Source organism: Lissotriton helveticus, chromosome 7 (assembly GCF_964261635.1).
Source record: "Lissotriton helveticus chromosome 7, aLisHel1.1, whole genome shotgun sequence".
Classification (NCBI taxonomy): Eukaryota; Metazoa; Chordata; class Amphibia; order Caudata; family Salamandridae; genus Lissotriton; species Lissotriton helveticus.
This window is the reverse complement of record NC_136068.1, coordinates 1,199,397,948-1,199,413,242: the sequence shown is the minus strand read 5'-3', so window position 1 is coordinate 1,199,413,242 and position 15,295 is coordinate 1,199,397,948. Positions and strand designations below refer to the sequence as shown.

Below are 15,295 nucleotides of genomic sequence, written 5' to 3'. Positions count from 1 at the left end.
CTGGGCTGGGACTCAGAATCCTCATCGAGTGAGACGGCCCGTGGGGGCCTCCGGGGCCAGCGGGGAGGGAATAGGAGGTCCCGGTCCAGGCGTAGATCTCGGTCTGGCTCTGCCCTCCGCCAGAAGGGCCCATCGCCGGAGAAGCAGCTATTGAAGGAATGACTCTGTAACTTTCTTGCCTAGATGTCTAGTTAGGCTTGTTCTAATTTAGGGCTGGAACCGCGCTCATGTAGTCGTGGACGGGAAGGGGTGAGCCCCCCCCCCAAAAAAATTTGTGGGTATTTACATGGGGATCCATTGGAGGGGGTGGTTCTTGTCCCCCGGTTGGGGACTTGGCTGCGATCCGACCGCGACAGGTACTTCCATGTTAGGGAGGTATGGGGTGGGGGAGCGGAGGAGGGATGGGGGGGTTGGGAGTTGGGGGGTTTGTTTGATTGCGTATCTGTACTGTTTGCTTGCCAAGATTTGCGTGCGCTGAGACAGGGAGGCACCCGAGGGGAGGACAGGGACCCTTCAATATGCCTTGCACAGAGAGGGGAGGGCGGATAGCCCCTGGTTCCCTGCGCGTGATCAGTTGGAGTGTGCTCGGGGCGCTGGATAAAGTGAAGAGAGGGGCTATCCTACAATATGCTAAGAGAGCCGGGCCGACGTGCTTCTGCTTCAGGAAACACACCTAATGGGCACAAAAGCTCTATGTCTGCAGCAGTTTGGGTTTCACCAGGTATTCCACTCCGGGTTCACACGGGGCTCGCAGGGTGTTGCAATCCTGATAGGGTCCCTTACACACACGAGAAACTCTGGTCAGATACACAAGGCAGATATATTATTATACAGGGCAGGTTTGGGGGCGATATATTGACGCCCAGCAGTGTGTATGCTCCACCGCCACTACAGTGGTCCCTAGTGGAACGACTCCTAACGTTATGGGGTGCCATGCCAGATACCTTGTCCGTGGTGGGAGGGGACTGGAACGATGTGATGGAGCTGGGGCTTGATAGATGGAGGAGTGGGGGGATTCCCACGGTGGGTGGCCCTTCTACCAAACTCCAGTCCCTGACTATGGTTCTTGATTGGGTGGATGTGTAGAGGCACATGCATGGACCTCTTAGGGAATACACCTATTTCTCCACACTGTATGATTTCTTTTCCAGGCTGGATTATATCTTTGTTCCCAGGGGGCTCTCGCAGAGAATAATGTCGACATCCATATTGCCCAGTGTCAGAACTCAAGTTGTTCACTTTAATGACTTACCAGTTCTTGCACGGGAACAGAGATGCTAGGTCCCAAGTCCCACTCAGCAATGTCAGTAGGTCTCAACGAGAACGTCCTAATCATTACCTGGGGGGACGGGGGAATTGGATAAAATTATAAACAAAGAAGAGACTGGTCCGGATTGGTTCCTTCTGTCAGCAATCTGCAAACACCTTCTCTTTGTTTCATTTAGTGGAACCTGTAAATTTAAAGCAACATTACTACCTATACTTCTACTCTGCTTTTGTATACTCTACTGTATATCTCACCCACCCTTAATCTCCTGGACCTTGCTTCTCTTCTGGTTATTTAGTGAGATTCTGTCTTCCTCGCCAGCTAGTTGTTACTGATAAAAAATAAATAGAAAATTAATTCCTCTAGTCCTTCTTTTTAATCTATTGATCTATTTATTTTTATGTAAGTGCACTTACTTCACTAACTGTAGAGTGATTCTTTATGTGGGTTTCTGCGAGTATTCCTGTTCTGTTCCTTGACTATTATTTTCATAGCCTTCTTTTTTTAAATCTGTTCTTTGATTCACAGATCCTTAATTGTTTCTAGATATTGCGCTGAATTATTTACATTTATTCATAACCCTTGTGTTTTTAGAGAATTCCAAAATAACTAACTCCTTTTCTTTTTCCTTCTTCCTGTACCAGGGTTTCCTCTTGTGTATATATATAGCGGAACATGCAGTTTCTGGTAAGTATTTTCAGACTTTCAATGTATACAAATTCCTTAATTGTCTTAATGTCTCAGAACTAATTTGCCTTTTTCATTTTCAAGTTCTACAACTGTAATTGACTGCAATGCGGGTAAGTTCGTTTCTCTTAACTAATATATTTCTGAAGTAATGTCCACTTAGCTTCAGCACTCGAACACGCCTTTCCTCTACTCCTCGAATATCTGCTAGGATTCACTGCCTCTGATGATTCTGTGTCACCTGCGATGCCGCTCTATTCAGCTTGAAACGCCGCCTCTGACGGATTCTGTGTCACACGCGGCGCCGCTCTGAAATTCAGCTTGCCGGTTTTTGTCGTGACAGATTCGGAAGGGTTACAAATAAGCACACCTTGCTCCGGATATCTACTGGGAGTGAAAAGTTTAGTTTTTAAATAACGGGCCAAGAACTCTGGGGAATCTGAATTAAGGGCGACCTTCCTGACGGAAAACTCTAGTGAAGTGCGTCATCGTGAAGGCGCTCGCGCTGCTCCTCTACTCACCCGCAGCTGTGGGCACACAAGCTAGACTGCTCACCTCCGCTCTATCATCGGTGGCCATCTTAGGTGCCATCTCATGTCTCCATTTACGGACCAGACTGGTCCAAGTATTCCAGTTAGGAAACGCCTGATCTTTTATTATGCAACATACTCCGCACGTATTGATACCTAGATTTGTGGTTCTGACACCCAGAGCCTTATCAGATCATTCGCCTGTAGCACTTACAGTCCGGATAGGCCCGGTAAGGCAGCCACATCGGTGGCGAATGTCGGGGTGGCAACTGCAGAGGGAGTAGTACAGGGAACACCTGACTAAGGCACTAGAGGACTGTCTAGTGACTTACGTAGGATCCGTGGAATCTCCAGCGACCCTTTGGGAGGCTTTAAAACTGACGCTGCGTGGTGTCTATATCTCTTGGTGCGTGGCGGTGAGGAAGGAGCGGCAACGGGACTTGGTGCGTCGGGAGGCTGACATGGAGGCCTTAGATCGCAGGGGTTGGGAAGCAGATGGTGGCCCAGCAAGGAGACAGTTAATAGTGGCTCAGCAGCAATATACCGCAATCTTAATGGACGAGGCGCGCCAGGCCTGGCTGGCTACGCGTAGTCGGGTATATCAATGGGGAGATAAATATAGTAAGATGCTCCACCGCCTGTGTCAGGGTACCCTACACACCCAACCTTTGCCTCAGGTCCTTGACATGGAGGGGGTGCCTATTACTGAGCCCTCGGCACTTGCTGAGAGCTTTGCGGCGTATTATGAGGACTTGTATGTATCCAAGGAATGTCTCGCAGAGGAGACTATTCAGAAGTTTATAGACGATCTCCCCCCCGGACTGTCTCGGATGAGGTGCGGGAGCAGTTAGATAGACCCCTGTCGGGGAGCTGCGCCCTGGGAAGGCTCCGGGCCCGAATGGCTTCCCGAGTGAATTTTTTTAATGATTTTTCGTGCTGCTGGGCCCCCACTTACGACCGGTGGTTGAGGAGGCGCATGAGAGCGGCTCGCTCCCCCCAGATTGGAGGCACGCGGAGGTGGTAGTGTTTCTTAAACTAAACTGGGCAGACCCCCAGAGCTTCATTCTTTTCAGAAGGACTCTGTTGAACACTTTGTCTGGGGCTGATAGAAGAGTTATCCCTCTGTAGTTTGCACAGGTATGCATGTCACCTTTCTTGTGTATCTTGATGAGACATCCCTCCTTCCCGTCTGATGGCACCATTTCCTCTTCTCAGAGCCTTCCAAACATGGGGTAGAGCATGTCTACTGATGTTTCAACGTCTGTCGTACTCCACCAGATTCAAGCTAGCCAGGCTGATGAGGGGTGTTACACCGAAACCGGTCCGAGTATGCTTGTTTCTGGTCCAGGGAAGACCTGGCCTGACATTTCTGGCTGGACTGTTCCCATGGGAAACAGGGTCAAGGCTGATTTGCATATGGCTGGGTCTGAACTGGAATGGCGTGGCGTCCAAAACAACAATGGATTTAACCCTGATCAGTGACTGGGGTGAATGCTGAATTAATAAAGCAGTCTGTTCATCATCTGTTCTATTTTCAGTGCCTTTGCAGGGATGTTAGTGGGTCCATCTGCCTTTCAATTTCTCAGAAGTTTGATGGCTAGTGTATTTATTCCTTAGTTAGTCTGCTGCAGTAGATTTGATTAAAAAATCTTTATTCAGTACAATCACATTAGGCCATAAAAGAGCCGATAATACCAAATACTACTCATCAATTAGATTAAAACAATAAAACAACATAGTAAGTGCTACAATTAGATAAAATACTATGGATTCAAAACACTCCCCAGATGTAAGAGGAAACGCTAAAACATAAAGTGGCAGATTCCAAGGCACCAAGAAGCATAGGGCAACATTATAATCCCTGATGTTATGCGCAACAAAAATCTGTTTCAGAAGGGGGCGGAGCTAGCCGGCGTCAATGGTGGACGCTTAAGAGCGGAGCTCCGAGCCAGCGCCGACAACTATCCGGCATAAATCCTCGCACAGTGGTGCAAACAGCGCAATAACAGCAGATATCGCCGCCCCTGCCCTTCACGGATCTCCGGCTGCAGTTTGGGCGGAAAACGGGCTGCGGAAACCTCACTTTGCCCGACTGCACTGCGGACGCCGGACCAGGCCCCAATCACCGGTCTTTCCTAGCTGGCGACACCGGGCGACGTCACCCGACGTGCGGCAGCGACGAGCGTCCGCCTGGGGGTCTGACGGAGACCGGCGGAGGTTGACCCCCCAGCTGCCCCTCGCTGAGGAATCAAGCACTGGAGGTGCTACACGACCCATGAGAGCTGCGGAAGGCGGCGGGGGAGACACCGGTACAACAACAGAACCAGTTGCGATCCACGTGGCTATGGCGGAGCACCCCCGAAGGTAGGATCGGCCTGGGCGCCTGATAAACGGGCACGTCTGAGGCGAGAGGGGCTTTGGCGTGGTGGCGAGTACACACCGGAGGGCGGAGGATACTCCCCACGTGCACGGCCATCCGTTACCGTCCTGGGCCGATCCGGGGGGTCTGGAGGGTGGATTACCGAGCACACCCAAAGGGGCCTATGAATCCAAGTGGTGTCGACGATCCCTAGCAGGACACACGCACTACGTTGCCCCGTCTACTACACCCCTGAAGCCACTTGCAGCCAGAGCGGGTGCACGCACGGTGCTTCGGTCTCCAGTGGGGCCTCCGCCGGAGCAGGACACAGTCTCCCTCGTGAAGATTATTCACAATGGGCAAGGGAGACCGCACGCAGCCGAAGCTGACGTTCGATCAGCGAAAGCATAAGGACTCGGAGCAACAGGCTGCCCAATCTTCCAGCACGGCTACTGACCCGGGTCCCTCCCTGTGTGCCGAAATCAAGGAAATGCTTAACACCATGGAGAAAGGCCTTCAGGAGGGCATGTCGGCCATTGGAACCAAGATTGATGCGTTGTCCTATCGGATGGATCGGATGTCAGAAAGGGTGGACAAGCACTCGGAAAGGCTGGATATGGCAGAACGGAGACTGACAGAGGCAGAGGAGGCGCAGACTGAATGGGACACTGACCGTAAACAATTTGGTAGATTGCTTCAGGTAATCCAGGAGAAGTCGGAGGACTTGGAGGCGCGGTCCCGGCGATCCAACATTCGCGTCACGGGTGTGGCTGAGTCAACCCAAACAGGCAAGATGGAACTGTTTATTGAGAAGCTCCTGAAGACGATGCTGGGGGATGACACCTTCTCGCCAATGTTTATAGTGGAACGCGCGCACCGCACCCTCGGACCGAGGCCTCCCCCGGGCGCCAACCCTAGACCGATTATAGCGAAATTGTTAAATTACAGGGATAGGGACGCAGCCCTCAGAGTGGCCCGTGAGAAGGGCAAACTGCAGTACGAGGGAATGGACATATCGCTATACCCTGATTTCACGTCGAAAGTCCAGGAGGAGAGACGAAGATTTGTCCCGTACAAACAGCAACTTAGAGCCCTGGGCCTGGACTATGCCATGTTGTACCCAGCGAGGCTACGCGTCAACAGGCAGGGCCACTCGCATTTCTTCACTGATCCCAAAGAACTGCAAAAATCCCTGAAGGTCTGGATGAAAGAGTCCCGGGGAAGTCCAGCACCACACACGGCGGAGCGGACCAGTGACGGGGACCTAGAGGAACAAGACTGAGGAGTAGAGGGCGGAATGCAGTACACTAAGGACTTTTGTTCGCTTCAGCGCCACCGATCCCCCTCATTGGACTGAAGGGGAGGGCCTCTCGGAGTATCCTGCCACAGGCCCTAGGCTATTTCAAGCGGAACTGTGGGTGAGATCTGTATGTTTTTGATTTAGGGCCGCTGGGGAGTTGCGCTTACACACCTGGAAATCCCCTAGGCGAGTCTTGGCGCTCAACTGCACGTTATGGGAGAGGACTAAAGAAATTGAGGGCGGGGGAGTGGAGGGGTGAGACCTCACACACAAAGGTGGACTATTGCGTTTAGCGGACACTGCTGCATTTCATAAACGGGGCGCTGGCGTAGGGGCAAGCTAAAGGACACTGTTTGGTAGTCCCAGAAGGGAAGTGGTCGGCTAAAGGGTTACACAGGCTACCTCTGCCCCAGCGCTCACTGCGGTTACGGCTCGGATAGAGCTGGTATGGGGAATTGTTGCATGGGTTTAAATGTGGGTGGGAGGGAGGGCCACGGGGGCTTCGGTCATACCAGGTTGGGGTTGGTTGACTGTGGGAGGCGGGGGGAAGCGGGAGTTTGGGGTTCCGACAGGTTTGAGGGGGGGTTCTTAGAGTGCTCCACAATGTTACTACCCACTGTGATGTTTGGCAATTGCTGTTTGCGACGAGGGGCGGGGACTACATTTGCTACGCATATGCAATGTTGCTGCACTACGTATGGCAGACTCACCACATGAAGATTCACTGACTGACACAGAGACACTGAAGGCCCTGACATGGAATGTGAGGGGGTTCAACGACTATCGGAAACTCCGTACGGTGTTACACTATCTCCAAAGGCATCACATAGACCTAGCGCTGCTGCAAGAAACTCACTTACCCAACAACAGCAGGATGCTCACGCATAGGGGCCTTCAGGGTAATTCTAATTATGCTGGCTTCACCACACATGCAAGGGGGGTGCTCACTTGGGTCAACCCAAAGTCTAAATTGTCCCTCACACTGTTGAGGGCTGACCCGGAAGGGAGGTTCGTACTCAGTAAGTGTACGGGTAAGGGCCATACTCTGCTGGTCATGAACGTGTACGGCCCGAATTACGACTCCCCGGACTTCTACGCAGCAATTGCGGGACACTGCACTGAGTGGCCCTCAGATAGACTGCTGTGGGGGGGAGACTTTAACTTTGTTTTTAGCCCGGAGCTGGATAGGTCGGCGGGGCCGCCTCGTCGTCCGGCCGCAGCGGCGCAGCAAATGCAAGCTGAAATGTTGAGACTGGGGCTGGTGGATGTCTGGAGGGATAGACACCGAGATAGAGGGGGATACACACATTACTCTGCATACCATGACATACACACCAGAATAGATTATTGGTTGTCCACTCCCCAGTTGCTGGCGCAGGTGAAGGGCTGTAAGGTGCTCCCCCGTACGCTATCGGACCACTCCCCTATATTGTTGGAGTTTAGCACTCCCAGGCGGAGGATACCCCCGTTCACGTGGCGCTTCCCACCATATTCCCTGCTGGATGACACGTTCAGGGCCGAGCTGGGGGAGGAAATAGATGTGTTCTTCGATACTAACCTAGGCACGGTAGACGACTTCGGGACGATATGGGAGACTTTTAAGGTGTATGTCAGGGGGATAGTTATGGCTAAGCACTCTAGTGTCCTGAAGGACATCAGGCGTAGGCTGACACATCTGGAGAGGCAATTGGCAGATTGCGAGCGACAACAGCTGGCGGGTCAGACCCCCACAGGGGATGGGACACTCCAGGAACTCCTGAAAGAGTATCACGAGGAAGCAGACAGAGAAGTTAAGCACCTAGGAAAATATGCGGCGGCGCGCGCTTATGGTGAGGGAGATAGACCGGGCTCGCTATTAGCTAGACTAATGAAGGGCGCCAGGCGTAGGCAGGTGATTACAGAGTTACAATCAGCAGAGGGAACGCTGCTAACGGCGGAGGAGGACATTCTAGCGGAATTCAGGGGCTTTTACGAGGAGCTATACACTAACAAGCTTTCCGGGGTAGAGGATCAAATTGATAACTATTTAAGCTATATTAAAATGCCGTTTCTTGAGAACTGGCAGCGAGACTTCTTGATGTCTCCCATCCTCCGGGAGGAGATAGCGGACGCCCTGGATGGCATGAGGTCTGAGAGCGCCCCCGGGACGGATGGGTTGACTGTGACCTTCTACAAGGCATACAAAGAGAAGTTATTGCCCTACCTCTCCACCCTGTTTGATGAAATTGGTGAGACTGGCGCAATGCCGCCTACTCTGAGAGAGGCCCTCATCGTTACGATATTGAAGCCGGGCAAACCACATGATCTTCCAGGCTCGTACCGCCCTCTGTCCCTTCTCAATGTGGACGCCAAGCTGTATGCTAAGGTGCTGGCGACCAGGTTGGCACTCGTGGCCCCTGAACTGGTAGCCCCAGAGCAAGCGGGATTTATTCCTGCTCGGAACCTCACGTACAACATTCGCACAGTGATGGGAGCCATCCAGCACACTAAACACGACACCAAGGCTATAGCTGTCTTTCTAGACATGGAGAAGGCGTTCGATTCTGTGGAGTGGGCATTCATGCGTAGGGTGCTTGTAAAGATGGGACTAGGAGACCCCTTTCTCCAGCTCCTGAGTGCGCTTTACCACAAACCCACTGCACGAGTTAGGCTGGGCGATGCAGTTTCGGAGCCGTTTTTCATCAGCAGAGGCACGAGACAGGGATGCCCCCTCTCGCCGCTACTCTACGCTCTGGTTGCGGAGCCTCTGGCGTGCGCGATCCGGGAGTATCACTCTTACGAGGCCATCAATTACCCCACGTACAAGATTGGCATCTCCACATATGCAGACGACACTCTGCTGTGTGTCAGGGATCCCGGTAACAACCTTGCGTCGGTGCTGAGGGAGGTGGTCCGTTTTGGAGCGCTCTCGGGGTTGAAAGTCAACTGGTCCAAGTCGGTGGCCTTTCCCCTGACCCCTGTTACCGAACCCTTCGAGATGGAGTATCCGCTTCAATGGTCCACGGAGCCGATACGGTATCTGGGCATTTGGATACATACGGATCCCGAAATTCTGCTGAGGGAGAATTACGGTACTGCCTATAGCAAACTCGCAGATGACGTGGAACTCTGGATTAAGCTCCCGTTGTCATTGATGGGACGAATTGCTTTGATAAAAATGGTGGTTCTGCCGAGGTTTTTGTTCCTCTTTAATAATATCCCGATTGTCCTCTCCAGAACCTTCTTTAAAACCTTAGACAAGCTTCTAGTGCGTCTGGCCTGGGCCGGGAAGCAACCTAGAGTGCAGTGGAAGGTCCTCCAGCTGCCGTATGAGCAGGGGGGGCTGGCGGCGCCTGATATGGAGCGCTATTACAGGATAGCGCAGGCCTCACACCTCCACACTTGGATTCATGGAAAACAGGACATACCGCATGTGATACTGGAGAGATTATTTGCTGACCCCACCCCGCTCCCAGCGACGATCTGCGGCCCTAGGGACCGTAGGGTGGGAATACTGGACTCCCTACTGTCTACTAACCATGCATGGCACTCCATAATGCAGAGGCAAGATAAAGAGCTGATGTACGCACCTAATATGCCGATACATTGGGCGCTATGGCTTCCCACGCTGGCGGAACCAGGCGTTCACAGGGCCCTTAGTGAACTAGGCGCACGCACTCTGGGAGACCTCTTCCAGGATGGAGTGGTCAAGACATGGGATCAACTGTCACAAGGGAGAGAGACTCTCACGTTACTACAGCGCTTTCAGTATCATAGGGTGCGTAGCGCCTTTCTAGACCTTCTGGGCCCCGATATGGCAGAACCCCCTGAGATCCCAGAACTGGTTTATGTAATCGCCACCGAGGCGCCGCAGAAAATGATATCCAAACTTCATAAGATAGGGCATGGACATACGGCGCTACAATACACGAGGGCACGCTTGGCCTGGCAAACCGACTTGGATACCCACATAGATGACGATATGTGGGCATACTGTTGTGCGGCCTCAAGGCGGATATCGCTGAACGGGCGACACCGCCTGGTCCACTTTAAATTTTTACAGCGAGTGTATTATACGCCGGAAAGGCTACACAGGTACGGCCTTCGAGATTCGCCGGGCTGCGAAAGGTGCCGCGCCCCAGTGGCTGACTTCTTACATTTAGCATGGTTGTGCCCGGGCATTCAAAGATTTTGGTCCGGGATCTTTGCGGAAATGAGCACTATTGTGGAAATGGACCTAACCATGGACCCGGCACTCGCCCTGCTAGGATACACAAAGAAGGTGCCGGTGTCAGTGAGAAAAATGGTCAGCATGGGCATGTTACTTGCCAAACGTGTAATTGCATGTTGCTGGATGAGGGGCCCCCTCCCGACATTGCAGCGTTGGGTGCATAGCATGACATTTTGCAACACACAAGCAGAGATTTATAGTGAGCTGCTGCCGCCCCGGAGTCGACCCAAAAACTTCTGGGGACTGTACCAAATTTACTTGACTTCTAGGACGGCCGAAGATGACCCGACAGTGGAGGGTGGGGAGGAGCAGGGGCGCGACCCGCACCTAGACCCGGGGTGAGGCAGTCAGGGTAGTCACTTCCACAGCAGCGCGTCTAAGTCAGGTGGGAGGAGAAGTATCCCTGGGTGAGTGGGGACCTGGGAGGGATCGCTTGCAGCCATGAAGGGTAGCACGCAACGTAAGCCACAACACCTCCGTAGCCTATACACTGCCACACTTGAGGAGCACTGATTGGGGAACTGTTGGGGAGGAGTGGGGTATTTCGGGTAGGGGGGAAGGTTGGGAGAAAAAGTTAAAATTGTTTAAAATTGTCCATGTATCAGCTACGCACGATACACTATCGAATGTATTGGCTAGCCGGAAAGGGCCTGACCCTGGTTGGATGCTTGGTTGATATGCCGTTGGATTTATTCTGTTGCTCTTGGCCAGGATTCGCTGATGAGATACCTTGTACTACTGCCGGCCCGAGAAGGGATGTAGGCGAATGGCTGTTTACGATATGTACTTTGCTGTTTTGTGGTAAATAAATAAAAAAAAAAAAAAAAAAAATCTGTTTCAGAATATATTTCCTTGAACCATCATAAAAACAAAAAAATAGCAGAAAGTGCTGAGTGATCTGTTTTGAGGTACTGTCACAAGGGCACAGTATCATGTGCCTGTGTCACTGGTTCCTAAGAGGAAGGCAAGTAGATGGTAAACTATACCCAATGGTAACCTTGATAAAATGAAGCGTGGCGCAAATGCTAGCAAATTGTATATTCTAATTCAGGACCAGAGGTTCCAATTATTGATAGTTTAACATTTATCAAACACCACAGTAGTTATATCGCCCACTGGTTTATAATAAAAAAGTTTAAATGTAAATTCGAATGACCAATAAGCAGATTTCATAATATCTTGAATGGTTGAACCCAACATAAAAGACTTAGGGCCCGATGTAGCTAATCCTCATTTATCGACTCTAGAATACCGAATTTTACCGATTCGGTATTCTAGATTCGGTAAATGAGATGTAGCTAAAAATTCTGTATTTTTTACCGAATCGGTAGGATTCAGTAATTACCGAATCGGTATTTACCGATTCGGTAAGTAATTGTCATTGATTCCTAGGCCCATAGGAATCAATGTCAATTACCGAATCGGTAAATACCGGTAAAAATACCGAATTTTCAAGGGGAACAGGGTGTCACTTTGACACCCTGTTGCACCCCTGATTTTGGCTTGTTTGCCATGTAACACACATACATGCCCTTAGGGCATGTGTGTGTGCCACATGGCACAGGTGTACATGCAGAGATGTGTAAGGATTGCAGGTTGGTTCCACAGGAGCGTCAGGAATCCGAAGAAAAGTCCGCAGCCTTCCCCTACGGCCTTCCGACTCTATCAAGCACTAGAGTACGAGAGACACGCCAGGGGAAAACAGGGAAACAAAACAAGGAAAGGTGGGGAGTGAAATGATGATGTTCAATGGTGATCTTCTAGATTCTATGTGTGATACATCAATTGATGAACTGGACAACTGGTGGGCTGCAAATGAAGGTAAGTATGTAACAACAATCTGCACACTGAAAGAACACGCTAAGAAATCTATAAACAACAACAGCACATACCCCTGGTTACTATCTTGTAAAAGAACGTACATGTAGCGCCTCTATGAGAAACTTCATCAGGAGCTGTGCCAAAAATGACATAAGGGGTTAGCGAGCAAGTACAATACGTGGTAGTGACAGTACTGTGTGATTGATATCTTTCTCACTTTAATTATCTTGTAGAAGTTCTGAAGAACCCTTCACAAGCGAGTGGTCTAACAAGAATGGTATGTTTGACTCTTCTTATGATGACTTGACCCGCTATAAAAAAGAACATAACATCTATCACTCGTGAATGTGCACAAAGTAAGACAAAATATAAAGCAGCGCAAAGAGCGCTGTTACCGTGATTCTTTGACAGAGAGGCTGAAGTCCAAAATGGTCCACGCAAGGATAGCTCCAAACACAGGGCGGAGAAAACCAGGATAACCAATCCAGAAAGGGGAAATACGGAGGGCGGAATAAATGGAAGGGGAACGAACAATAGGGAAACCTAACTATTCTATCTAAGGGGCAAAAAACGAAGGAAAGCAGGAAAACTCAAAGCTGAGCCCAGCCGGATGGCGGAGCTAAGCCCGGCCGCCGGGCGGAACTCAAGGGAAGGTGAAAGGGATGGCTCCTGCAGAGTGTTGAGCCCAGCGGGATGGCGGAGCAATGCCCGGCCACCGGGCGGGACTCCAAGGAAAGCAGGAAGTGGTTCACGGCGAAAGTCGTGAAGTGGCAGCACTCGTGCAAAATTGCACCAAAGGGACGCCTGGAAAACAACAGCGTGTAAGCACAGGAACTCCAGGCTAAAACGGAAGTCAGGCACAGGAAACTAGGACGGATGCGGAAACGAGGGGAGCTTGACGCAAGAACGTGAAGCGTCGCTCCTTGTTTCCCGTTGCTTTAAATAACATAATTCTTAAAGGGACAGTGTAGGGGAGTCCCGAGGCATGACAGTACACTCCCCCCACAATGCTCCCCTCCCGGTTTGGGCTTATCAGGATATCTTTGATGAAACACTCTCAGCAATCGTGGAGCATGGACATTGGACGCTGGCTCCCACGTGCGTTCTTCCATACCATATCCCTTCCAATGAACCAAGTATTGCAATGTGTTTCTTACTCTCCGGGAATCTATGATGGCCCCAACCTCATACTCTTCCGAATCTTGCAGAGTTACAGGAGCAGGTCTTACAGGAACTTTAGTCCCAGGTTCAACCGGTTTGAGTAGCGACACATGGAATACTGGATGGATCTTAAAGGAGGGAGGTAGAATGAGTTTGATGGCAACAGGATTGATCACCTTCTCCACCCTGTAAGGACCTATGTATTTGGGGTTAAACTTGCGCGGACCCCCCAGAGTAATGTATTTAGTGGAGAGCCAGACCTCATCTCCTGGTGTGTAAATGGGTTCTAATCTCCTGTGTAGATTAGCCCCTTCGGTGTATCTCACCTTTGCCATTTCAAGACTCTCTAATGCTCTCTTCTGTACTTCGTGTAGTCTTTCTACCCTGTCTGAAGCAGCAGGGGTTGGACAATCGGTAGGGACACCGGAGGGCAACAACCTGGGGTGATAACCATATGTGCAAAAGAAAGGTGAGGTTTTGATGGAGGAGTGTATGCTGTGGTTGTAAGAGATTTCAGCTAACCAGACTAACTCATCCCAATCCTCCAGGGTTTGCAACATCTGATTCCTTATGTACTGCTCAAAACACTGGTTGACCCTCTCTGTTTGCCCGTCTGACTGTGGATGGTGACTGGAAGACAAACGGACATCTATTTGGAGTAGGGAACATAAACTCCTCCAGAATCGTGACACAAATTGTGCCCCTCTATCGGACACCAGAACAGAAGGAAAACCATGTAGTCGAACTATATGTTGCATGAATATGGATGCCAGCTCTACTGCAGTGGGTAAGCCCTTTAAAGGCACAAAATGAGCCATCTTAGTGAATAGGTCTACTACCACTAACAATGTATTGTTCTTCAGTTTTGTGAGCGGTAGTTCCACTATAAAATCATGAGACACAGTATGCCAAGGACCTGAAGGAGAAGGTAAGGGCATGAGAAGGCCCACTGGATTGAGACGTGACACTTTGGTTTGAGCACATACAAAACATGTCTTCACAAAATGTTCAATGTCTCTCAGCATAGTAGGCCACCAAAAACGTTCACGCACTGCTTCTATGGTTCTTTTGATCCCGGGATGACCTGCTACTGGATGAGAATGGTACCATTGCAGGACCTGTTCCTGTAGCTCTTTTGACGGCAACACCACTCCCCCTTGTACCCGTACCAGTCCTCTTCTCAGAGACATTTCCTGTGCTCCTACCACTTGCATCATGTCTACCGAAACTTGACTAGTTCTGACCAGTGTTAGGAATTCATCCTCATTCTGTATGGTTCCTATGAAGTTAGCTCTGGGAATGATGTTGACTTGCTCAATGGGGTCTGAAGGGATATCAAAACCCAATCGTGACAGGGCATCCGCCTTGCCGTTTTTCCTCCCAGGTCTGTATTGGACAGTGAAGTCGAATTCACTAAAATATTGTGACCAGCGTAACTGTCTCATGGATAGAGCCTTGGCTGATTTGAGGTACTGGAGGTTTCTGTGGTCGGTATACACTACAGCAGGATATCTAGCCCCCAAGAGATACTGCCTCCACTCCTCAAATGCCTTTTTAATGGCTAAAAGTTCTTTGTCCCCTACGGCATAATTGTATTCAGCAGGAGTGAACTTATGCGAGTAATAGGCAACTGGATGGCACTCGCCAGTCACTGCATCCGCTTGGGACAGCACACCTCCTACGACCACTTGAGAAGCGTCCACTTCCACCACAAAGGGTAATGCTGGATCCGGATAACGCAAGACAGGAGCACTAGTGAACGCCTTCTTCAAGAGTCAAAAGGAAAGATCTGCCTCACCAGACCATACAAAGGGAACACCTTTCTTCAAAAGAGCTGTCACAGGTGATATCAAGGTAGAGAAATCACGGATGAACCGTCGATAAAAGTTGGCTAGACCCAGAAAGCTTTGGATCTCTTTTACCGAACGAGGAGCAGGCCATGCTAACACAGCCTCTACCT

The 15,295-nt window shown here is 50.6% G+C and overlaps 1 protein-coding gene across 1 annotated transcript in view; it reads right to left on the bottom strand.

The window, feature by feature from the left end:
* Positions 1 to 2,424, bottom strand: part of CRLF3 (cytokine receptor like factor 3) — a 555,853-nt gene extending 553,429 nt beyond the window's left edge. Inside the window, exons 1-3 of the mRNA XM_078654389.1 lie at positions 1,684 to 2,424; positions 1,526 to 1,598; positions 1,253 to 1,451 (exon numbers count right to left, since the gene is read on the bottom strand). Coding sequence (XP_078510515.1) covers positions 1,253 to 1,336 — 84 coding nt within the window. The 5' untranslated portion in view covers positions 1,337 to 1,451; positions 1,526 to 1,598; positions 1,684 to 2,424. The remainder of the gene's footprint in view (positions 1 to 1,252; positions 1,452 to 1,525; positions 1,599 to 1,683) is intronic.
* Between the last annotated feature and the right edge of the window lie 12,871 nt (positions 2,425 to 15,295).